Here is a 26,716-nt window from a genome sequence, read left to right as displayed (position 1 = left end):
TTGTAAATAAAATCAGTGGAATAGATTATTCACAGTACCATAAGTAACCACTTACCTGAAGAAGACATCTCTTGGGAACTAGGAATCTTCTGCCGCTCTCCTCAACTAGATGCAATCGCTCAATGAATGGGATCTGAGTATTCTTTACGTTTGCGTGTGTTTGAGTGAGCGCAGGGACCCCTTGTTTTAATCTGTATACGATGATCATTGATTAGGACTCTTCCCATTATACAATCCTAATCATTCTAACCTTATCACCGAGAAAACCTATCATTCACATCCATTATAAGTGTTATAACACTATCGTGACTGTTTTAGTTGAAACTCCAATTATACAAAATCCTTATCAACTTACAACCTTAGTTAATTCCAATCTCTTATATCCTCACGTCTCCAAACTAAAGATGATACAAGTGTTCAGCTCTCATTAGAACTTACACCCCTTCCCACCCTCATCTCTCTCGATCTTCCTTCTACTTTTGTATCTTACTATCTTGTATATGTATAGTATTTCAAGTTATGCAATGAATGAATTTAAAGCGTTTTAGTATGATTGATTAGTTGTAACCGGATTGATTAGAACACGGTGTCTGTGTAATGTTGCATTAGCATTGCCCATTTTATAGATGATTTGCATTTTTGAAGTCTTCAGGGTATGCAACAATGTGGTTGATTAGCGTATACACAACTACCTTTGAATTAGAAGAATTAAGCAGACAAAGACTATTGTGGCGGGTTGACTTCTAAGTTATAATAGAAAGTTTAGGTACCATTATGATCTTGATATATGAGTGTTGTTCCGTGAAATAACTCGAATTTCAAATCAATCACTTGAAATGCTTATGTTTTTTGGGATTTCTAAAGTTCGGTTCATAGTTCTGTTGGAGTATGTGGCCAAGTGGCCACCTTTTAATTAAACAAATCAAAAAGAAAAAAAAAGACAAAATAATTATGTCTCTTCCTTGTTTTGGGGAAAAGAAAAGGGAATTGGTCTAAAGTTGTCTTGGTCCATGGGAAGTCACGGATGAGTTCTTTGAAAGAGAAATAATTGCTATTTTTGATGAAGAGTAGTAATGAAGCCATAAGAGAGGAAAAAACGTAGCAGAAAATGAGAGCAAAAACAGAGGTGCTGCAGCCCCATTTTGAAGAGAAGAAAGAAAGGTGATTTTCTTTCTTTGTTGGTACTCACTCAATCAAAGTTGTATTTGTGTATTAGCTTTGAGCTTTGTATAGAGAGGAAATTATTCACTATATTTCCCTCTCTATTTGTTTCTTTGGTGTGTGAGAGCTATTGGGTGTATTGGGCTTTTGGGTTGTGAGATTGTCAACACTTTGTAAACTCCCATTTGGTTGATAGTGGATTATTGGGTGAGCTCCTACTGCTCCGAGGACGTACTCCAGTCACACTGACTGTTGAGGAACCTCGTTAAAATCTTGGTGTCTTTAATATTTTGTTCTTGCATTTCATTTGATAAATTTCCTGTGGGTTAGCTTGAGTTAGTTCCAACGGGTTTGGTGCTATCTTAGCACAACAAGTTCTACTCCAAATTGAGCATGGTTGTACTCTTCATTTCTTGTCTCAGTATTGGGCACGTGCAGTGTTGTATTGGCTGATACGATGGCTTCCTGTGCTTACTGTATCTTACAGGGACCTACATTGATAAGAAATGCTCTTTCACTGGAAACGTTTCTATCAGGGGCCGCATCTTGGCTGGCACTTGCCAGAGTGCTAAGATGAATAAAACAATCATCGTTCGAAGGAATTATCTACATTATATAAAGAAATATCAGAGGTATGACGTTCACGATCATTTTTTTTCACTTTCTATTGTGAGAATTGACAAGTACCATCCTCTTTGCTCTTCTGAAATCTTTTTCTTTCATGCCACTTACTTAAGATATGAAAAGAGACATTCCAACATCCCGGCTCACGCATCTCCATGCTTCCGTGTGAAGGAAGGAGATCATGTTACCATCGGCCAGTGCAGGTGATTTACCTCCGCTCGTTTCTAACTACATGTTTATATATGTAATTTGGCATGCGCTAGTGCTCATTTTGTTTATTTTCTTTTGTACTCTGCCAATGTTCAGTCCGCTGTCCAAGACTAAGTCTCCTGCTGGATCTTCCGGCACTGGCAAGAAGGCTTTCGCTGGAATTTGAATTTGGAATTCTTGAGTTTCATGGTAGGCCGGCGCTGTAGGCATTGAGGAGACAAAGTAGCTTCCCCTGTACCCTTTCAATTTCTTCCGCTGTAGGCATTCATCCATGCAACTTGGTGGTGGGGAATCAAAGACGGGCTGCCCGTCCTGGAAGGGGGAGGGGGATGCTTGCTGGGTTATTTTATGTTATTTTGGCCTTTTAGCGAAAATCTTCTCTAAAATGGGCATAACTCTTTATTTTGGGTTTTGAGATTTGAAATCACTAGAAATTGTCATTCCCTAAAAAATCTTCATTAAATAAGGATAAAATGACAAAAATACCCTCAATTTTGTTGTCAAATCATTTTGGCCAATTGCTTATTAAATTGAAGGTATTTTTTTGTCATTTTGGTCCTTATTTAACAAAAAATTTCACGTAAAGATTATAATGATTGATAGTGGACAAACTGAAGAACCACTTCTATCGATTTCAAATATCATGGACCAAAGTGAGGAATTATGCCAATCTCAGACCTTTTTGGCTATAAAGCCTTTTATTTTTTCACTATTTTTTGTAATTCAATTATTAAAAAATATTCAATGGATGAGATTTTATTAACTAGGCTATATATAATTGTGCCGTGTGTCCATTTATTTCTGTGTTGAATAATAGAGTTAATTAAACTTTAAAAGGCTCCTCCCCAACGCCGGACTAGCGCCTAACGCTTTTTAGAACCTTGATTTTCAATAAATAGTATCGTTCGATGCTTGAGCCCGAATAAAAGATGAATTTAGGCGTTTTACTTCGTTTAGAGGGTTAAATACAAACTTTGATATATTTATGTATATTTCAAGTAGTGTTATAACTCGCACCATTGATATCTTATAATATTTTAATAGGTTGATGCATATCTAGGGAAAGATCATATAGAATTTTGGTGTGAGGATGAGAAAAATTGGAGGAGAAAACTAGCCGTTGGACATTTTTGAAAAAAAAAAGGATTTTTTTTACCTTTTTTAATTTTATTTACAAAAAAATGAGGGTCGATGGATTAAATTAAGTGTTAGAATTGGATAATAAAAAACTTGCCATGTGGATTTTTTTTTTCATTCAAACCTGAACCCGAAAGAGCTTATTGGAGAACAGTAACAAGAGTAATTAATTAATGGCGGATTCACTCTCAAATCGTCCTTCTCATCTTTAAAAGCCAAATCATCGTCGGCATCTAAATTGGACTAGTATTTGGAATTACAGCTGACCATCGTGACAGGACCTGTCCGTCGATTATTATCAGTCACTCTCCCTCTCATGTGGCGTAAAGTGTACACGTTTGGCGCAAAAAAATAAAAAATAAAAAATTACCTCGTGGCTGACGTCAGCAAGAACAATCCTAATCCTCCTTTCCATTTCCTTAGTCACAGAGTTGTAATTTCGTTTGTAATGAAGGGTGACAAGAAAAAAAATGTATAAAATGATTATAACAAATAAATTGATCAAACTTTGTTTGAAACTTTCTATTTTATAACAGCAACAAGAAGGCTAGCAGGAAAACCGGACGGAGAGGAGTACTAAAACGAAGAAATTTTACCAAGACTCTGTTTTATCTTGCTTTCTGCTTGCCCGGCCCTGAGATTTCCCAGGTACGCCATTAATGTTTTTCCATTTCCTAGATCTTTTCAACTTTTTGCATGCATGCTTTCTTTCTTCAACTTTTTCGCTTAGATTTCCCAGGTATGCAACTAATCCTTTTCATTCCTACATCTTTCTAACTTTTTGCATGCATGCATGCTTTCTTTTCTTCAACTTTTTCGCATGCATGCTTGATTGCTTTGCTTTCTTTTCAGGTCTCTTGGTAATATGACAAATTTAAATGAAGAAATCAAACAGTACGAGCCAATGCTTTAATATTTACTGTCTTTTTAATTACTTTCACTGTTTGTCTTTTTAATTACTCTCGCTGTTTTGTACTTATGCTTCCTGCTTATGGGTTTCTTCTTCTGGCCATTGTTTTCTCGAATTTAGGGTGGATTCCTGGCTCAATTATGACTATGATCCATTTAACGAAGAAGCATCAAATCCCGAGGGTAAAAATGAGACGATAGAGTAAGTACAATTTTATGTGTATATGAATCTTGATTGATTCTTTGATGTTTCTTGGTTTTCTTTACATATTTATTCAATGTCTTTCTCTTTCTTTCTTGCGAACCACAAATCACATGGGTTTTCTTGTAATCTTTCTCTCTCTCTCTCTCTCTTTATAATTAGGGTTATCGTCTTCGGTGTGATCGGAGGAATAAGTCAACAGCGTACTGTAGCATTGCCCACTCAAGCCACAGTGGGTATCCTGAAGAAAAAGATACAGGAAATGCTAGGCCTGCCCATTGCTAGGCAAGTCCTGTCGCTCGACTCTTGCATCCTTGCGGACGATGAGAGAGAAGTCGTTGAGTCACTTGTATCGCCTTCACCCATAAGAATCGAGCTTACATGTCCAGACTCACCAGAACCCGTTGCACCTTCAACTGCAGATGCGACATTGGCAACAGCCACAGCTGCAGCTGCACAAGTGACAGACACAGCCACAGCTACAGTGCCAACAGCCACAGTTGCAGTGCCAGAAGTGACAGACACAGTTGCACTGCCAACCGTCACAACTTCAGCTGCAGAAGTGATAGCCAGCACGACTTCGTCAGCTCTGCTTCCAAAAGCACGGAAGTCTAGGGAGCCTAGTGAAGTGCTTCCAAATGCACGGAAGTCTAGGAAGGCTACCGCTGCACGTACGCTGAGGCTAAATGTAATGCTGAATGCAGGAGGAAATTCCATGGAGGTGGTAGTAGATAGACTGGACAAAGTCGAGGGATTGAGACAAATGCTACCATCACTGTTTCCTGCAAATGAAATTCCAAATTTCTATTTGTTTGCCCACAACAAATCAGTCATGGACGATAGCCAGTCATATTCGTGGAACGGCGTTCGACTAGAGGGGGAAGCCGTACAGGTTCTTACACAGGAGCAGTCTCCTGCAATGCCCTACAACATAAATGCCAACCTAAACGTTTGGGTGGCTCAGCGTGGGTGTGACAGCAAAGTTCTGGTGCAAGTGCACCCGGGAGCTACCGTGGAAGTGTTGAAGAGTATAGTTTCAGAACACCATTTGGATTTCAACGTTCCAGCACGTATCTTCTGGAACCTGTTCCATGAACAGAAAAGCACTGGATTGTTGTTCCAACTCAGTAATGTAAACAGGTCCCTCAGTTCCTACAATATTCGTGAAGAAGATATTTTACATGTGGTTCCAAGTTCTGCAGAATTGACTACAATGAAGGTGGAGTTTGCAGGGACAAATCAGATAATTGAAGTGCCTGTGCAAGTAACAGATGATGTAAGGATGCTGAGGAACTTGCTGATACAGAAGGTCCAGCACGAGCCTCTGCCACAGGGGTATTCCTTGATGTACAATGGACATCTGATGCACGAAGAAAAACCCTTCTATTGGCACAGAATTGTTGGGGACGGTCCTCATCAGAATATAAAGCTGCTTCCTCTACTTGACCAGTCTGCAGGATCAAACACTGTGTAAGAAGATGATCATACCTTCACTATTAGCTAGAATGCAGCAATGGGTAGCGAGCACCTACTAGCTTGTATATAACCTGATACACATTGGTTCACAAATCATTACTCCTCCGTATAGCTAGAAATGAATGTTCTGAAATTTGAAAACTTGTTAATGAGTTCCGAATTCTGATGAATGAAGTTAAGAAAAGAACTTGTTAAATAATCTCACATGTTTAACAGACCTGCATTTTTTTTTGTTTTTTTTTGAGCAATTTCACTACAAGAAAAATGGCCACCATACAGAATTATTTGTGCCGTATGAGACTTAATGACACTAATATATGTGTTCTATAATAATAGCAACAGTGCAGAACCAAAATATTATTTATGCATATATGGCCGTGCCTTTTGGTCATTGGGCATAACATGGGTGTTGTGTTAATATGGCAAGGCACAATTTGTGCCTTGGTTCTGACAGGTCCGACAACCTTTTCAACTGATTGGCACTACTTTGTAATCATGCTCAATACTATACTTACTTAAAAAATTAGAAAATTTATTTTAAAAAAAATAAAAACATTTCACATGAATTACATCTGGTCCGGGTCATCTTTTGCTCGAACCCGGCCAAGGCCTTGGCATCTGGGTTGCTGTTCCGGGTCTCCTAGCAGAGAAAAAACACGCGTTTGAAATTGGGGCTGGAATACATAGATGGAGCGAAAATGGCAGCAAAATATTGAGAGTGCGAGGGTTTATACCTTTTCTTGTCTGGTCAGTGAAGTATGAGATCTCTGTCATGCTTGTATTCATCCCACCGTGAGCTATGGCCCCCACCACGCACAGAACTCGTTGTCCAAGCATTTGTAAATCTCAATAAATCGCAATGGACTTAATTTGTCTGGCACTTTGTCTCCAAGCATTTGTAATCTTCCTTACTTAACTGAATTCAATGTGTCCAAGAACTTCTTCTCTGGTCCTTTCCCTAAGGGTTTGGCAAATTGTCATTATCTCGAGATTCTCGACTTGTGCACAAATAGGTTTCATGGAGAAATGTTGACCACTTTCTGCAAAATGACCAACCTTAGGGCTGGTTTGGTATTGCTGTGCTTTGAAAAAAAGCTGCTGTGAGAATAAGCGGCTGTGCTGTGAGAATAAGCGGCTGTGAAATAAAGCCAGTAGAGTGTTTGGTAAACTTTTTTGTGAAAGTGCTTTTGGAAAAAAAATCAGGATGATAGTGTGTCTTTTCATTAAAGGAGCACTGTAGCTCCGTGTGCTTTGAAAAAACTGGCTTTTTTTCAAAGCAGCAAATAGCAGCTTCAGCTTTTCCTTTGATTTTCAGCTTATTCTCACAGCAGCTTCCAAAATAAGCCATTTTTTTTCAGTTTACCAAACACAAAAATGACCCTCAGCTTTTTTTCACAGTGGCTTTTTTTAAAATCACCTCAATCCCAAACGGGGCCTTAGATTATGTGTTTGGTGAAATGCCTGAGGAGATAGGGAATTTAGCTTCACTTGAAGAGATTTTCATTTACAGTAATAATCTTATCGGTGTCATTCCCACGTCAATTAGTAAGTTGATTTGACTGTGAAGTTTAAAAGAAATGCCGGTTGGTGAAGAACCTTGGGTGGGGATTTGTGTTGACTTGACTGTGAATATCAGAATCTAAGTTGAGTTTTTGAAGATTGTGTTCAATTTGACCCTTCACTGAATTGCAGTTCGTGCCTTTGATTTTGGTGTCAAATTATAATGCTCAATTGAAGGATTGATATTTTTATACATATTGGATGTAATTATGCAGTTATTTTCACCATGTATGTCGAATTTCGAGTCAATTCGATATTTCTGAGAGTCCTGTATGTATTGTATCAAAGTTGGTTTTTTTTCGTATACATTTTTGTACTAGAGATTGGCCCTTCTTGATCGAGTCGATTCGATTTCTGTAACTTTTCCATTTGCATTGTATTTGAGTTAGTATAGATGCATTGTATTTCTGTAACTTTTCCATTTGCATTGTATTTTACTTTTCCATTTGCATTGTATTTGAGTTGCAAAGAATTACAGCAACTCTATCTTTCCTATGAGAACACACCATCATTTTCATGGTTAATTTTATTTTTCTTGATCTACTTCTAATCTGAACCCCTCAGTTTCCCTAAACACAATCCGATGGCCCTTCTTATATCCAAACAGTTCCCTAAGTAGCTGGATCAAGATATCACTTAATTGGCTAACGGAGATAAAGAGAACCATTAGCAATCCGGACCGATGAGAGGCGCAATATATGAGTGTTAGTCCGTGAAATAACTCGAATTTCAAATCAATCACTTAAAATGCTTATGTTTTTTGGGATTTCCAATGTTCGGTTCGTTGATCTACTCCAAATTGAGGCGATTTGTACTGTTTATTTCTTGTCTCAGTATTGGGTACGTGCAGTGTTGTATTTGCTGATACGATGGCTACATGTGCTTTTTGCATCTTACAGGGACTTACATTGATAAGAAATGCCCTTTCACTGGAAATGTTTCTATCGGGGCCCCATCTTGGCTGGCACTTGCCATAGTGCTAAGATGAACAAAACAATCATCGTTCGAAGGACTTATCTACATTATATCAAGAAATATCAGAGGTACAACGTTCGCATTTATTTTTTGTCATTTTCTATTGTATCGGCTGTCATTTTGGAGAATTAACAAGTTCCATCCTCTTTGCTCTTCTGAAATCTTTTTCTTTCTTGTCGCTTACTTAAGATATGAAAAGAGACATTCCAACATCCCGGCACACGTATCTCCATGCTTCCATGTGAAGGAAGGAGATCATGTTACCATCGGCCAGTGTAGGTGATTTACCTTAGCTCGTTTTTAACTACATGTTTATGTATGTAATTTGGCATGCGCTAGTTCTCATTTTGTTCATTTTTTTGGGGTACTTTGCCAATGTTCAGGCCACTGTCCAAGACTAAGAGGTTCAACGTCTTGAAGGTGACTCCTGCTGGATCTTCCGGCACTGGCAGGAAGGCTTTTGCTGGAATTTGAATTTAGGAATTCTTGAGTTTCATGGTAGGCCGGCGTTGTAGGCATTGAGGAGACATAGTAGCTTCCCCTCTACCCTTTCAGTTTCTTATGCACTGGTTAAATTTTGTTCTTTCGACGACTCTCGTGGTATTGAAATAGGAACATTTTTTTTATCATGTTTGAATTATAGTGTTTCTATTTTGGTATGTAACACAAAGAATCTCCGGGTGTGCCAAAACTATGTTAGCTCACACAATTCGCCCTACGAGTATTTGTAACTCTTGCCATTTTAAAATGCCTTTGAACACCTTAGGCAGGCATCCGACTCTTTTAAATGAGTTATTTTTACGTTAGGCATGCCAATATTGGTTAAAACCAAGCAAAAGATTGAATAATTTTATCATTAGAATGTAAACTTGCACCACAAGTGAGTTGAGTGTTTTAATCAGATTACTATACCATGAATAGGGTTAAAATTCATGTTAGTTTCTTTTCTATGCCTTGTTCTTTAAAGGACTTCAAATATTGTCTTTATGTATGCCAAATGATAATCACAAACTAATTGGATATTAGTTTGACTCAGTTTGCAATCCTCATATAAATATAATCACATAAATATATGGCAGGCTATATGAAAATGAAGTAACAAAAATGAAGTGACGTTATTAAATACTTATCAAATATCCCACAACAAAACAAATACGAAATATAAGAGATTGGGAAAGTTTGTATTCAAGCAAACTTTCTCGCCAGTCGGACAAGTTTTTTATTGTGGTTGACGTGCTCCGGAATGAAGTTTTCTTAAAGGAAATTGATACTACTAACAATGTAGCAAAACTAAAAACATAAACACAAATGCTTAAGTTGGAACCCTAATATTCTTCATGTGAATTGGTATTAGGGTTTCACAATGATGTATATATGAAATCCTTCATAAATGCAAATGCTTAAAACTCCGCATCACTCGAGCGTCCCGTTTCATCGTGTTGATAATGCAAGTCGGACGCACTTTGTGAAGAATGCAGTCTCCCGCAATTTTCTTTACTAATTTCAACCAACGCAATGGACCTAAAGCACTGATATAATCTTCCTGTCCATTTACGAGAAAAATAAAATTTATTAATTTCATCATTCCCCACTTACGAGAAATTTTTTAGTGCTTCGGAAATAAGGCTTGTGTATAAGGTGTCATTAACACAAGTGGTTAGAATTTTTTTAAAACATCCAACTACTTGTATACAACACTTTTATAACAAATCGTGTTCCAAGCGTATTGAAAAATCTCTGTTTGCTCACATGGACGTGAAAAACCTAACAAACAAACGTACAATTAATAAACCATTTAATCACAAAAGGGGAATGGTAACACTACGCGGAAGAAAATATGGCAGTCTAGCTGTGCTGCAATTGCCTACAATTGTATTAGGAAAGTTTAGAGATATATACAACAAACATGAACAATTCTGAACTTGTTTGGAAGTGTTTAAAATCGATTAAAAGCACTTTTAGAGAAAATATTTTTGTAAGCACTTTCACTTGCATTTTTACTAAAGATTTGTTCACAAAAACTTTTCCCTAAGAACATTTGCAGCCATGTTAAAAGCACTTCCAAACAAGATTTAAGGTTGTGTAGACATAAATTTTCTTAACAAAAGATGAGTAAAACGGGATTAAAAATAATCTATGCACCTTTAAGCCTGAGGGACCCATGAGAAGCTTCCGTCGTTCGACATATTGGTCCTGCACGCACACAATTTCACCGTTACATCTTTGTTTCAATAACCCCAACTAACCAATTCTCAGAAACTTGAATTTCATCAACATTATTATTATTTTCGCATTTATATTACTTTTCACACATTTTTTTTTAATTCTTGACTGTCGTATTTAATGAATTGAAGAAAATTAATGATAAAAAATTATCAAAAGTGTGCAACATTAATGAATAAGCGATAACCCTATATTTAGAATGTGGGACTTTCAAAATACCAATAAGACTCAACGGTAATTATAAGTGCACTACACAAACATTACTATGAACTACTCGAACAATAAAATGCTACAATTAAAACAGTATACGACACTAAGCAAAGGACTTTGGGGTTAACATAGTCATTTAAAATTCTCTCCAATGTATTGCATTTGGTCATTTTTAAGTCTCTATTCAACTTGTGTGGTGCATCCGTAATACATCTAACCTAAACTACATAAAACTTTAAAGCCTCATCCAACCATAAGACAAAAGTTATTCATAACTTTCCATGAATAACTAACACTAAGCTCCCAAAAAGGTAAATGGACGTTTGATCCCCTAAACTAACATATCCTAGTTGAGAATGACAACCCCCTCCTCCCCCCATGATTTTTTTTTTTTTTTGAAAAATTAAGGACTTAAACTTACTTGAATTAGTTAATTAACCTCCGGTCTGTAGATTCCGTCCAATAACAATTTACTCGCTCTAAAAATTAAAAAGGAAAGAAGAGAGATAAGCAATACCCACCTGCGTGATCCCAAATTTTATGCGAAGACCATCACTTATATGCCCAATCCTGATCATTTCAGACTGAATTTCACCCAGGACTTTCATTGCCTGAAATCAAAATATTGTGTGCTGAAATTTAAATTTTGGGTAAAAGACTGTTTACTACCCTCAAGTTTCATGGTTTTCAACATTTAGTACATCAATTTTTTTTCATCCCAGAGTCATACCTAAAGTGTAAATTTTGGGACAGTCTCATACATCCGTTAGTCAAACTGTTAACTTTGCTGTTAAATGATGATGTGGCACCCACGTGGACAATGACTGGGTGCCACATGTCATTAAAAAATTTAAAAATAATTAAACTATTAAAATAATTAATAAAATGAAAGTAAAAAAAAAAAAAAAAAATCCCCAGATCCCTTTGTCTTACCCACCCCGACCCCCCTCCCTTCTCCATCTGCACATCCATCCTTCCCCCATCCCCTCCGCCCCCTTCATCCCATCCACCCCCTTCATCTTCTCCATCCGAGCACCCCCATCAGCCACCCCTTGCCTACCCGAGCCACCCTTTCTCCATCCACTCCTCCCTCTGGCACTTGCTGCAACCGCCACCCTCTCTTCTCTCCTCTGCAACCACCCACTCTCCTTCCCTCTCTTCTCTCCTCTACAACCCACACCAACCACCCTCCCTCCCTCCCGTCCTTTCTCTCTGATTTCCTCACCAGAGTTCCGCCCTCCCTACGCCACCCCCAGAGCCATCTATGTACGCCCCCTCTCTTTTTCTCTCTCTACAATTTGAATTTTTGGATTTGGATTGATTGATTGACTAATTGGTTGTTTGATTGAGATTTGGTTGGTTGGTTGTTGTTCTTGAATCTCTGCAGCTAGGCAAGATTTTTGTGGAAGAGAGGGTCGTCGTGCTTCCATCCGAGGACAAGGGACTTGTCGGGGTTCCTGGACCTCGACGAAGTGGACAGCTGAGTTCTTGGATGTGCAGAGGGAGTGGACGGGACTAGGCCTATGCAGAGGGAATGGGAGAAAAAACGAAAGGGAATCTGGGGAGAAGGGGGAGGGGAAGGATGGATGTGTAGAGGGAGAAGGGATGGGGGGTCGGGGGTGGGGAAGACAATGGGGATCTGGGGTTTTTTTTTTTTTTTTTTTTTTTTTTTTAACTTTCATTTTATTAATTATTTTAATAGTTTAATTATTTTTAAATTTTTTAATGACACGTGGCACCCAGTCATTGTCCACGTGGGTGCCACATCATCATTTAACAGCAAAGTTAACAGTTTGACTAACGGATGTATGAGACTGTCCCAAAATTAACACTTTAGGTATGACTTTGGGATGAAAAAAAATTGATGTACTAAATGTTGAAAACCATGAAACTTGAGGGTAGTAAACAGTCTTTTGCCCTTAATTTTTTTATCAGAGATATAGATATAAAAGGAGTTGCATGAAACAATAAATTTTTTTTTTCAAGTAAAAAAAATCAAAATATATTACCAGAGGTATATGAATACTCTCTTATAAAAGGTCAACAAGATCCCTGGCCTTGGGAATAATATCTGGGTCTGTTTTCTTGGTTGTTCTGAATACTAGGTTACAAAAAAACCTGTCAAATATTGAAAATATACTATTTTAATATATCAATTACACATTAGAGAGTGTGCTCGGAATAGAGTTTGGTAACAAAGTGTACTAATACAATAATACAAATTGATTGGAAGTTTGAAAAAAAAAAATTCAATTAGTTGTATTATGACAATGCCATTTGGTGTAGCGGGTTCGTATTTCCAGTATATTGAAAAACTTCTCCAAACATTGGTCATCTAATAAAAATTTACAAACTCAATATTTCTATCGTAAATATATATACCAGATCAATTATGCATAAAATGCCGTATTCTTCTAAAGTAGATTTCAACGTCGGCCAAGCTTCAAGCAAATTTTTTTCTGAAAAGAAATATTCATAATTAATTAACAATTTGCAAAAAAAATAAAAGAAAAAATAAAGGAATAAGTTCTTGTAATGGAAACTAAACAAAATTAAGTCTGATATAATTAGGTACCAAAGCATTTTGGATAGATCCTGCGTAGAGAGGGGCCTTCAGGCTTGCCATCTTCGTCCAGTTGAGGGCCCCACCTCTTGTTCGTCATATGGCGGATGTCTGGATCATCTCGATAGTAGAGCCGCAGCAACTTCTCTTCTGCCAAAGTCTCATAACAGTGAGGATAGTATATTATAAATCAAGTTACAAACAAGAAATTAATGAAATATACATGACGTAAAATCGAGCGCACTGACGTTTTAGGATCTATACAACCGATTCCACTTAACAAGAAATTACCGAAAGATATGCCGCAAAACGGAGCGACTCTTATAGTGATAAGTGTAAGTTGTGAGTGTCAAAGAACATGTGCTCATTGTTTCTTGACATACAGTAACTTGGTCAATCCGAGTTAATGGTTGAGAAAATTATGGTGCCTTATTTGGTTAGGTTTAGGAGTCTTTATTTAGTGCAATTAATTATGAAAACCTTATTTAGTTGACAAAGAGTTCATTACCATTTAGGACTATAATGAAATCCTAATTGATTTGGAATATCCCTTTAATCAGTTAATAGGCCGGATTAAAGGGATGAGCCTCTATATATTAGGAGGTCCCTGCACTCACAGCATCATCCTATTCTAGTGCAAAACCCTATTTTTGTGCACAAGGACTCTCGGCTGCTAGAGTGTAGAAGTTCCTCCTTGAAACCCTAGCAGTCATGGCTTCTTCTTCTTCCTCCACTTCGGAAGATAAGTTTATTTCCCTTTTAATTGTTTGATTGGTTTATTGTAATTATTTTGATTTTATCTGTGATCCTAGTAACTTGTTGATTTTCATATTACATCTTACATGTGGTATCAGAGCCTCTCAACTCGTCTAGGATTCAAAATTTCGATCATGGTTGGTTTTGAATATATTGGTAACGTTTCAATATCATGCCATTACTTTTATCCTTACAATATGTAAAGCTTCATCGAATAACATGATTCATTGATTTATATTGCTGATAATTCAATATGTGGATTGATTATCGTGTTGGCCTTGCAAATAATTATTTAGTTATTATTATTATCTGACCCATCTGCAGAAATTACTTCTGCGTGTAGTTGTATTATCCTTGTCTGCAGATACAAATCAGCTAGGGAATTTGCAAAGTTTTGGGGTTCAGATTATTGGTAATCTGTTTGAACAAATTCTTAACAAATTAAAGGCATAATTATTTGTTGTTTTGGTTAAATGTCTTTTACTTGTGGATCCTGAGGCTTCCGCTTAATCTTAGAATATTTTTGTAATTGCTTTTCTAACCACAGTTTTGCAGCATGAATCACAAAGATTCATGGCAAAATTTATATTGTGAATGACTGTTGACCAACATGTTCAATTAACTTTATGATTTAGATGTCAAGTTACATCATACGACATATATACATAAGATGTATGGTCGGTAAAATATACATTATTCCAAGGATTTTGTAGTTTTTAGTATTCCTTTTCGATATCTCCGATGGAGTAAATTTGTTTGGTCGAAGGATCAGAGAGCTCCAGTATGCTGAAGATTTCTCCGTCATGATTGAAGCAGCCATGGTTCATTACCCATGCACTAGGGTTTATGCATAGAGCTTGAACCCCATTATGAATAGCTTGCTGCCAAGTCTTGCATAATGAATTATTTGCCATGCTTTATTATGGGTTGAGCTTTACGAGATTTTCATATCTTGCTTTATAATTTGATTGGTAGTGTTAGTGCTGGGTTTCCTAGGACTCGCCCAAAACCCTAGTGAGCATTATCCTTCAAGGGTGAGAATAAATTTTGACCCAACGGAAGTAAAATTAGTAAGTTTGCTCATATTTTTCTTGTTGTCTAAAGCAACCTTTTGAAATTATTTTGAGTTGATGGATTGAATTAAACTTATGGATACTGACTTCGTGGGTGAGCCATTGTATAGGATTTTCATGATTTAAAATTCTGAATTTGGATACCATGACACTAACATGTTTTATGCAGGCACACATGTTCATTCATAGCTTAGATGAATGTGTGAACTGATTCTGCAGGAATTAGAAAGGTTTGAGATCCCCTATCTTGCGATCGTAAGGAGCTTGATCTATATACACATATTAACGTCGTGGCCATTTTGGTATCACTTTTAAATTGTTTTCTTATCTTAAAAGGAGATCTTGATATATCACAATGGACATGCTAAATGTTGTTTTAAAAGAAAAATGAGATTTTAGTAATGTTATGAAAACAAGGCTAGCTACGTTCACGCAGTTTAGAGTACCTTGCAATTTGTTCTATTTTAGTCTCTGATTTTGATAGATTTTTCATAACTCCAAAATTTTATGAAATTTGGTCATGTCATAATATCAAATGGATTGTAGACGCTGGTATTTTTTCATGTTTCTAGACAAGAAATGGATTTATTTTTTCATGTTTCTAGACAAGAAATGGATTTATGTTAAATATTTAAGTGTGATACCATGTTGCTAGAATAGTCTGTTTGTGATATTATTTTGATATATCTATGTAACTCCTAAATTCATGAAATTTTAGTATGATATAAATTGAGATGTTTATTTCAAATCTGGAAATTTTCACGAGCATTGGTTTGCAAATGAATTATTGGTGTTTTTTTTTTTATCAGGACTGTACCGCAGAATTTACGCAGCTTCTGCATCACATTCCATTTCGATTATGTCATAAAGTAAAACAAAAAAAATAAAGGAATAAGTTCTTGTAATGGAAACTAAACAAAATTAAGTCTGATATAATTAGGTACCAAAGCATTTTGGAGAGATCCTGCGTAGAGAGGGGCCTTCAGGCTTGCCATCTTCGTCCAGTTGAGGGCCCCACCTCTTGTTCGTCATATGGCGGATGTCTGGATCATCTCGATAGTAGAGCCGCAGCAACTTCTCTTCTGCCAAAGTCTCATAACAGTGAGGATAGTATATTATATATCAAGTTACAAACAAGAAATTAATGAAATACATGACGTAAAACCGAACGCACTGGCGTTTTAGGATCTATAGAACCGATTCCACTTAACAAGAAATTACCGAAAGATATGCCACAAAACGGAGCGACTCTTATAGTGATAAGACTCTAGGGCAACGGCTAAAGAAAGAGGTGGCGTCAGGCATGCCATCTTCGTTCAGCTAAGGATCAAACATCGTCTTCGGTATCTGGAGGATCTCTGGATTCTCGAACCACTTGACTTTCTTCTGACCAACAGTGATGTGATGTCCTTCATGCTGTCGATCTCCATCATCGCTGTCACGGTTGAAACCCTAAGCACAAACAAAAATAGCAAAGACTTAGAACTCGATCAAATTGTTTTTTTTTATTTTTTATATAAATTTGAATTGGATATAGAGGTCGCACTTGGTGCGATGGCAAATGCCTTCGTCCATGAGCGGTAGGTCTCGGGTTCGAGACTTGGGAGCAGCCTCTCCATAAATGGGGGTAAGACTAACCGACATTTACCTCTCCCAGACCCTGCGTAAAGCGGGAGCTTTGTGCACTGGGTACGACAGAATAAATTTGAATTGGATATGAGGATGTTCTTTATATCCTTGTTTTTGAAAATTCTAGTATGATCTAGTGTATCTCATACACCGAAAACTTTGCACAGGAGCATATTAGAAAATCCAGCTTCGTTTTCCTTCAACGGACGGCCAAACTAACCTCTTCTTCACCATCTGGAGGACTTCTGGATCTTCGTACCACTTGATTATTACCTTATCAATGAAGCTTCTCCCCTCTTTGGTCTCCATCGTTGCTCTTGAAGAGATGAGATGAGAGAGAGTAATTTGGAATTTAATAGGAATAGAAGGAAATATAGTATATATGGTGGTTTGCCATGTGGATCAAGACTCTGTCTCTCGAAAAAATAAATCCACGAAGATCGCAGCCGCTCAATTGATCACGGAAAAAAGTTAGGAAATCTGAGCCGTTGAACATAATTGAATGGATGGGATTATAGGGAACTGAATCGCACACACCATTTTCTTGGTTAATTTTATTTCTCTTGATTTACTTCTAATCTGAACCCCTCAGTTTCCTTAAACACAATCCGATGGCCCTTCTTATATCCAAACAGTTCCCTAAGCAGCTGGATCAAGATCACCCTTATTTGGCTAACGGAGATAACGAGAACCATTAGCAATCTGCACTGATGAGAGGCGTGATGTTTTACAAAGTTATCTTGTACTCTCTCCAAACTAAAGCGTTCCCACAAATATAGGGTTTGCTAAGAATGGGAATTGAGTTGTTCATTCGAAGTTGTTAAATTCAAACAAAAACCAAATCTTGTTTCGGCCTGCAAAAATCGAACAAAGTTTTATGTGTGCTGGCTAGTGAGAGTGGATCAAAGTCAAAAGGGTCATGGATGCTGCCAATGAAAAGAAAAAAGAGAAAAGGAAATTGTGATATGAGTGCTGTTGCTTTTCTTATAGTTCCGTTACATGTTTGCTTGTGGTGATTGTTGATGCAAATTTCTTCCTTCTTGATTTTGAACAAAATTGCACCTACAAAACAATTAACACCTCAAGGCCAAGAGCCTCACGCGCCCACGATGAATGGGGGGCTTTAGCCGAAGAACCTCTGATGCCAATATATAGAGCATGGCCGGCCCTCTTGGGAGAGAGAGTGGCCGGCCTTTTGGGTAATTTTGAGTGTAATAGGTGATTTATTTGGCAATTAATGGATTAATTAGGTAATTAATGCCAATTAACTCAATTTATATGGAATGTTTTGAAAGTTATGGAATAATTACCTTGTAGGGTATATAAGATGAGGATGGATGATTTTATCATTTTTACCCAAAAATCCACATGTCGCCTTGTGATTATTTTTGGTTCCACAGTGATCAGTAGATTTTCGTCATAAATTTTCTTGATGCGATGGGGCGTTTTTACTGTAATGAATGCCCTTATACTAATGTTTATGCCAGTTCCTCCTGCTTTGAAAGAACAGATTGCTTCTGTCATCGGTGTGCTATCAGAACAACGACTGATATGACGAGGAAAAGTTATAAAGGATGATCAGCTTCTCTCCGCCTATCGTATCCTATTCTTTTTGTCTTTTGAATTGTGGAAGAATTTTTAAGTTTTGAAAACCTTGTGGCACCTCTATGTTACTTAGGATTCTATGTGTGTTTGATCGGCCCATTTCCATTATACTCACGAGCTTTTCATTTTACGGATTTGATATTTCCTTAACACAGTTTAGATGTTGAAGATGGCCACACTTTACATTTGCTTGTGAGAGAACCTATTCCACCATCAGCTGAAGGATTACCAGATCATCCAGGTTGATCTTAATACTATGTAGTATTTGTAAGACATATTCTGAAATCACAACAACAAGATATTAGGATCACGAATAAATCAAATCAATATAAAATAGAGATTAACTAATTATATTAAACTTATCTGTGGAATAGGGAAGACATTGCAGATTTCTAGGTTCTGTGGAATAGGGAAGACATTGCAGATTTCTAGGTTGTATCTTCAACTTCCCGTACTTCAATAATATTTCTCTGCTATATGAATGGGGTTTAGCGTATCTAAGAGATTAAGCGAATGGAAGCAGGGACTTCACCATAGTATTTATATCATTAGGGTTTAATCACAGCCAGCCTATTATTGGTTGTGAAAGTCAAACCCTATCCCTTAAGTGTTTAAGTCCCACCATGATACTATATCTTTGTAGTGAAATCCATCAGATTTCTTTAGGTCAATTGCAAAGGATAAGACTCCATAATCCTTATTTCATTAGGACTATCAGATTACTTAAGTTGTTAGCAACTCAATAAACAAGTGGCCTACAACATAAGTAATCCAATACATCACCCACTTGAATGTCAATGATTTATCCTAACAAATAAGAACTCATGGTGATCACTGAGTCTTCATAAGTATGCAACAACCTTTCCTAGCAACCTGTCACTTTGAATCGAATGCAGAACCAAAGAAAACAAAGAACAACTTGGTATGTTCCTTGCACTCCAAGATCACATACACATTCAACTTAAAGCACTTTGTTGCTAACAAAGTCATGGTGTCAAGAGCTAATAGTCAAAACATTAGCTCACAATAATCAAACTGAAAATATGAAAATATATTTAAGTACAAAAGTAGTTCACAAAAGAACTCAACAACGTTGGTAACAACATCCAACTTTTCTGTCAATTTAGAATATGATAAGAGAACAAGTAAAACACGACATACTATTTACAAAATCATGATCTCTTATTAAAACTTATGAACAAAACTTAAACAAAAAACTCTTAAAATATCAGGAGTAAATTGTACAAATGGTCCCTCAACTTTAATCAAATTGGAGCAATGGTCCCTCAACTAAAAATCCATTACCTTTGGTCCCTCAACTTATCAAAACGTGCAGCTATGGTCCCTCAACTAAAAATCCATTACCATTGGTCCCTGAACTTTAATTCAAGTGGAGAAATGGTCCTTTAACTTTAACCCAATTGTAACAATGGTCCTTCCAATATAACTCATTTTGACAAATTTTTTGACATAGTTGACGAAAAGAACCATAATTATACACTTTGATGAGTTAAGGGACCCTAATTATATAAATGGTCATTCCAACATAGCTTATTTTGACAAAATTTTGACAAAATTGATGAAAAGGACTATAGCTACACATTTTGATAAGTTGAGGGACCAATGGTAATGGATTTTTAGTTGAGGGACCATTGCTCCAATTTGATTAAAGTTGAGGGACCATTTGTACAATTTACTCAAATATCAGCCACTAACACTTCAAAATTTTAACATAAAGGTAATCTCTTACTCCCACTGATTAAAAGAGACAAAAATTATATAAATTATTATTACTCCCACTGATTAAGAGAGTAAAAAAAAACTTTGTAAAGGTCTATATAATGAAACAGATACCTTTCAAATACTCCCATTAGCAAAACATTAGTCATGGGATCTAAAACATAAAATTTGTGAGCTCAACATCTTTATTCTAGATATTTGTAGGGAAGTGATTCTTGTGACTGAAAAACTATACAAAATCATTTGGTCAGTTTTGTTCATCTAACATTTGACAGAAATAGAAAACTTTAAAGTTTTCTTACTGCATCAAAAACATATAATTCTAGAATCATCTTTAGACAGAAACTAATTATATTAGGTTTGCATAGCTAAAACATAAAATACAAGGGCAAACGTATATAGCTTCAACACTTTTGAGCAGATGAAGTATATGCAATCTTGTCAATTTCATGTTTCACTATACATTGATTTATAGTTGTATTGAATAAGAAAACACTTTTGAGCAGATTAATTATTCATCAATAAATAAATCACAAGTCCAATTTCTTGAACAACAAACAAGAATTAATAAGCAAAACACTTTTGAGCATAATATACTCATTAACCATTCTTGAATTTCCTACAAGATTAGTTGCATATATAAAATATAAACTAGTATGATAATGTACGTTTTATCTACCAAAACTATGACCATTAAAAGCATGCAAAATTGAGGAGTGTGAAGCCCATAATACATTATTTCTGACACACCCCGTCCCGAAGGAGGGCATGCTGGCCGTCACGTCCTAGTCTTCGGGTTAGGGTGTGTCAGTTTCTCCCACTTGGGCAAACACTCAAAATTGCAAGATTAAACACTAGAGAAAGTGGTTTTCATATAACAAAATATAGGCTAGTTGAATCAATAAAGATAGTGTACACAATCCATTATATAATATAACATGGCAAATTTTTACAAAGTTTGGAGTTAGAAAAATCTATCCAAATTGTAATCAAATAGGACACGTTGCAAGGTATACAAAACTCCATCAGTATTTCCCAAGCTCCACCAAAATTTTAGATTTAATCATAATTTAAATAAAACCAATTTACAATCTTTAATATGCTTAAATTAAAACACGAAAATTTCTTAAATAAATTTGCTGAGTCACAAAATAGTTGATTTGGACATAATGAAGCAATCCATATGTATCAAAATTAGGATTATATAAGGAACAATATCTCAACATCATTAATCGATAAAAGTGACAAGTGATTAGATAAACCAATGGCTACAAAATTTATTTTAGTGTATGAGAGAATATGAGAGAAGACACATATGTGTTAAAGATTAGGTCATAAATTAAAATGAAACCTAAGAAGAGAATCGAAACTTAAAATTTATGTTTTAATTCTAAAACAAAGTCGATTAAAGTAAACATATAGATATCTCAACAACATTAATTTTTCAACAATAATTTTAATCCAATTTAGAACTCACATAAAATTAAGGAAAAAGATTGGCAAATTTACCTACTCATTCTCGATTCTGAAAGATTCATCATGGAAGTAGTTGAGTTGTGGAGGATTGAACCAACTCCAAATTGCATGATTGTTACACCTTTGGGTAGAAACTAATCATGCAAAGAAAATACATGCATAGCTAGCCAAAACATAAAATACATAACATACATATAGCTTCAACAACTTTGGTCAGATGAAAATATGCTAGAAGTACTTTAATGTTTGCTATAATACTAATTTATAATTGGTGAGTGATTTCCTGAAATTCCCATTGGGACAAAAGTATTCACCATATAAATTAGCAGAATTCTGATTTTTTCAAAATAATCCTTTAGAACAGTATTAAATAACCGTTTTGTTGGATATTCAATGATTCTCAAAAGATTCAATCAGACACAAAAGTATGTCGTTGTTGACATTGAACAATAGAGTTCTCGAAAGAGGAAACATGGTTATTTAGTTATTCGATAGGGACCAAAATGATCAATTGGTAAACTGATGTCACTTTCCAATTTTCTCTCAAAAGACAATTATCATCATAATCAGAATTGATGACCAAATAAAACATTGGTTTAAGCAAAACAAACCAATACATCTTTAAATCCAAATTTAATCAGTGTTGTCTATAAAATTCATTAGTATTGATAATTTGCATAAAATAAGGACATATTGGAACCATAAACTTGTATAATAATTGGTACCAATAGATGTGCACAAATCAGTGAAACAATATCACATAACAAAACTAGTTTTGAAGTACCAAAATTCAGCAGTACTACTTTAGTTTGCAAATTCACTAAAAACTCAATTCTCTTTAGATTGTCATGAACCTTTTCAAGTATGAACTAGACATATATGACTATTATTTTGCAAAATTTCATGATTTTTAAAATCTTATAAGCGAGCCAAAAATGAATTTGAAAAGAGAGGTGCAGTAGAAACAGCAGAAAATGTTCAGTACATACCTGAGATTACAAATTCACCAATATTCATTGTTCATCCGATATTCATCATAATTTTCAGACATAAATTCAACATAAAAAAATGTTATTTCCCAAAATTTCATAATTTTTGAGATTTTACAAGTGTACTAAAAAAAAATTCGAAATAAGTTGTGATGCTGAAACAACTAAAATTCTGCAAAACATACCCGAGACTAAATAATTCACCAAAACTTCAATCTTCCTCCAATGTGCATGAAAATTTTCAGAAATGAAGTAGACATATAAATTTACTGTCCCCTAAAAGTCCATAATTTTTGCATTCTTAAAAGTGAACTTAAAATAAAATTGAAATGGAATGTGCTGCATAAGCTGTGTAAATTCTGCAATGTAGTCCCGAGGTTAAAAATTCATCAATAAGTCATTTTCAAACCAATGTGCGTGAAAATTTTCAGACCTGAAATAAATATCTGAGTGTATATCATACTAATATTTCATGAATTTATGAGTCACATAGATATGTCAAAATAATATCACAAGCAGACTATTCTACAGAAGTCTGCAGAATTCCAGCAATATGGTATCACACTTAAATTTTTTTACCATAAATTCATTTCTGGTCCAAAAAACATGAAAAAATATCAGCGTCTACAATCCATTTGATATTATGACATGACCAAATTTCATAAAATTTGGAGTTATGAAAAATCTATCAAAATCAGAAACTAAAATAGAACAAATTGCAAGGTATGCTAAATTGCATGAACATAGCTAGTCTTGTTTCATAACTTTACTAAAATCTCATAAACGCACATACCTCTTAAACGCTCCCACTGATCAAGCATTAGTCAAGGATTTATAATTACAAGATTTGAGGATTCAACATCAACTACTAATTTTTCTCCTCATCTCTATGTCATAATTGAAACGGACAATCGATTTCAAAGAATACTAAAAGTAATATTCATTGCAATAATGGAAGCGACTATCACTTCATAGAGAAATAACCAAGAACCAAAACTTACTTATTCATTTGCATATGCGCTATAAGGATAAGAGTCGAAAACTGCAAAATTGAATTAATCCCAAATGAAAACACTATATTTGCTCAGAAACAACAAGATAGTTTTCAACTTCTCAATTATAATATCACAAAATCAATTCAGTTGGAACCAAAAGCTTAATTTCAATTCAACCAAATTGCAATAATTTATGAAAAGCAGTTTCATACCTTCACGGGAATACCCCGAAATTTCAAGCTTCAATTCGAGCATTACAGTGATTGAAGGAGGTTGGTGTAAGCTGGGCATTGATGAACAGCAACCCTCATGCGAGGGAGAAACCATTTACTGTTCGCCTGTTTTAACCTTTTTTTTCTTTTCTTTTCTTTTAATAATCAAATAGGAATCGGTAATATTTATCAACTAAATTAATAATCAGAAAATTATATAATAAATCGAAATATTACCCAAGATAAAATTAGGTCATCGTTCACCGAAAACAATAGTGACCTTGATATATATATTTATTAATTCATAATTCATAATTATCAAATAGGAGTCCATAAGTCGCATACAACAAACCTAGTTAGAGTTGTATACCAAATTTCAGTTTATCTTGATGCCCAGGTAAACGTAATAAATAATTTATTTAAAGATACTTGATTCATATAATTGGAAAAATCACAACATAGATGACACGATCTTCTCGGCAATACAAGGTTAACATATACATACAAGAACAAAAAATAAAAAAAATGCGGAAGCAAGAAAAACCCCAAAATCATATCACAAGAGCGCGATTAGTCGAACCAAAACAAACCCACTCTTAATAATAAAATGAGTACCAACAAGAAAAATAAATAATTAAATTTCATGAAAACTACTTAAGGGCAGCAGTATTCATAGTCACCACCCAGACCAATCCATATATTATTAACCACAAAAGATCATTGCATACCAACACAAAATTGCAGAAGCATAAAAAAAAAAAAAATTTCATGAGATGGAATAGTAGAAGGCATCCAACCAACATTTTCTTAGTATGTTAATCATCTTCAATAAACAAATTTGCTTATACCTTTATATCAGACCCTAAGCCTGTTGTGCGGCTCTGATACCACATGTAAGACATATTCTGAAATCACAACAATAAGACATTAGGATCACGAATAAATCAAATCAATATAAAATAGAGATTAACTAATTATATTAAACTTATATGTGGAATACAGAAGACATTGCAGATTTCTAGGTTGTCTTCTACTTCCAGTACTTTAATAATATCTCTCTGCTATATGAATAGGGTTTAACGTGTTGTGCTAGGATAGCACCAAACCCGTTGGAACCAACTCAAGCTAACCCACAGGAAATAACCAAACCCGTTGGAACCAACTCAAGCTAACCCACATGAAATATATCAAATGAAAATGCAAGAACAAAATATTAAGGACACCATGATTTTAACGAGGTTCCTCAACAATCAGTGTAACTGGAGTACGTCCTCGGAGCAGTAGGAGCTCACCCAATAATCCACTATCAACCAAATGGGAGTTTACAAAGTGTTGGCAATCTCACAACCCAAATAACCCAATACACCAAATATCTCTCACACACCACATAAACAAATAGAGAAAGAAATATAATGAATAATTTCTTCTCTATACATATAGCTCAAAGCTATTACAACAACAACTACTTTGGTGGATGATTACTAACCAAATGAAGTAGCAGCTTCTTCTTCCTGTTTGGGCTCTCTGCAACTCTCCCTGCTCTCGGCAGCTCACTCTTCTTTCTTCTGCTCTCTACTGAAAAATGAGCTCTCTTTCTCTTCTCTTCTACCCGAAACAAAAACAATAATTATGGTTTTTAAAAAACCACAAAAGAAGAAAACATAATCATGATGCCTCCTCATCATGATGTTCCCTTATCATTTTGTCTTTCACCTTTTTTTTTCTTTTGGTTTGTTTATTAGCTGAAAGGTGATGGCCACTTGGCCACAATTCAACAATCTCCACTTTGGCCAAGTTCCGAAAACACCATGATAAGCCAACCAACACAATTGACCCAATAAATCACTCACAAACACTAGCAAGAGAACAACTCATGCCGAGCCAAATGCTCCAAAACTCATACTGCTCAACGCCTTCTTTATATAGGCATAATGTGAGCCAAGTTCAAACAGTGAACAAACTTGGCTACACTAACAACCTTAGTCAACATATTAGCGGGGTTGTCTTTAGTTGGAATCTTCTGGAGAATGATTTCCCTTTCACCAACAATTTCACGAACAAAGTGATAACGCACATCTATGTGCATGGTCCTCGCATGATAAACCTAATACTTAGCCAAATAAATGGCACTCTGACTATCACAATGTACCTCCACCTGCTTCTAATCAACCCCCAAATCTCTAATCAGCCCATGTATCCAAATGGCCTCCTTTATAGCTTCAACAACTGCCATATATTCAGCCTTTGTAGTAGACAAGGCGACAGACGACTGCAAAATGGACCTCCAACAAACTGGCCCTTTAGCCATAGTAAACACATAGCCTGTAGTAGACTTCCTTCCATCCAGATCACCTGCATAATCTGAATCAACATAACCAACTGCAAAATGACCAATACCAAAGTCATCTCTCTCAAAGCATAAACCAACATCTCGAGTACCATGGAGATACCTCAATATCCACTTAGCTGCTTGCCAATGCTCTTTACCTGGATTATGCATATATCGACTCATCATGCCAACTGCATGAGCAATATCCGGTCTAGAGCATACCATTACATACATCAAACTACCAACCAAATTTGCATATGGTATATTTTTCATTTGCAGCTTCTCTTTATCAGTTTTAGGACACTGTAGAGAACTCAATTTAAAATGAGGAGCCAAAGGGGTACTAACCGGTTTGGTTGAATCATGAACTCCAAACTTCCGAATCAACTTCTCAAGGTATTGTCTTTGATTCAATCTAACCAAACCCTTCTTTCTATCTCTAGTGATCTCCATGCCAATGATCTTTTTCGCTTCACCAAGATCCTTCATCTCAAACTCATTCTTCATTTGCTTCTTCAATTTCTCAATCTCTTCGACATTCTTTGAGGCAATCAACATATCATTAACATATATCAACAAATAAATGAAAGACCCATTTTGCAACTTCTTGAAGTACACACAATGATCATATTGACTTCTAGAATAATTTTGGCCTCTCATAA

General features: G+C 35.7%; 1 protein-coding gene and 2 pseudogenes across 1 annotated transcript; 2 read left to right on the top strand and 1 right to left on the bottom strand.

Moving 5' to 3' along the window:
• Positions 1–1,667: 1,667 nt before the first annotated feature.
• On the top strand, positions 1,668–2,376 carry LOC126614066 (40S ribosomal protein S11-like; annotated as a pseudogene).
• Positions 2,377–8,197: 5,821 nt separating this feature from the next.
• Positions 8,198–8,728, top strand: LOC126614065 (40S ribosomal protein S11-like). The gene is made up of 3 exons (XM_050281707.1): positions 8,198–8,322; positions 8,444–8,533; positions 8,638–8,728. Exons 1-3 carry the CDS (start codon positions 8,198–8,200, stop codon positions 8,726–8,728), a joined length of 306 nt encoding a protein of 101 aa, XP_050137664.1.
• Positions 8,729–9,638: 910 nt separating this feature from the next.
• LOC126614054 (KRR1 small subunit processome component-like) lies at positions 9,639–17,017 on the bottom strand (annotated as a pseudogene).
• Positions 17,018–26,716: the final 9,699 nt, after the last annotated feature.

Source organism: Malus sylvestris, chromosome 2, assembly GCF_916048215.2.
Source record: "Malus sylvestris chromosome 2, drMalSylv7.2, whole genome shotgun sequence".
Lineage (NCBI taxonomy): Eukaryota > Viridiplantae > Streptophyta > Magnoliopsida > Rosales > Rosaceae > Malus > Malus sylvestris.
This window is presented reverse-complemented; position numbering and strand designations above follow the sequence as displayed.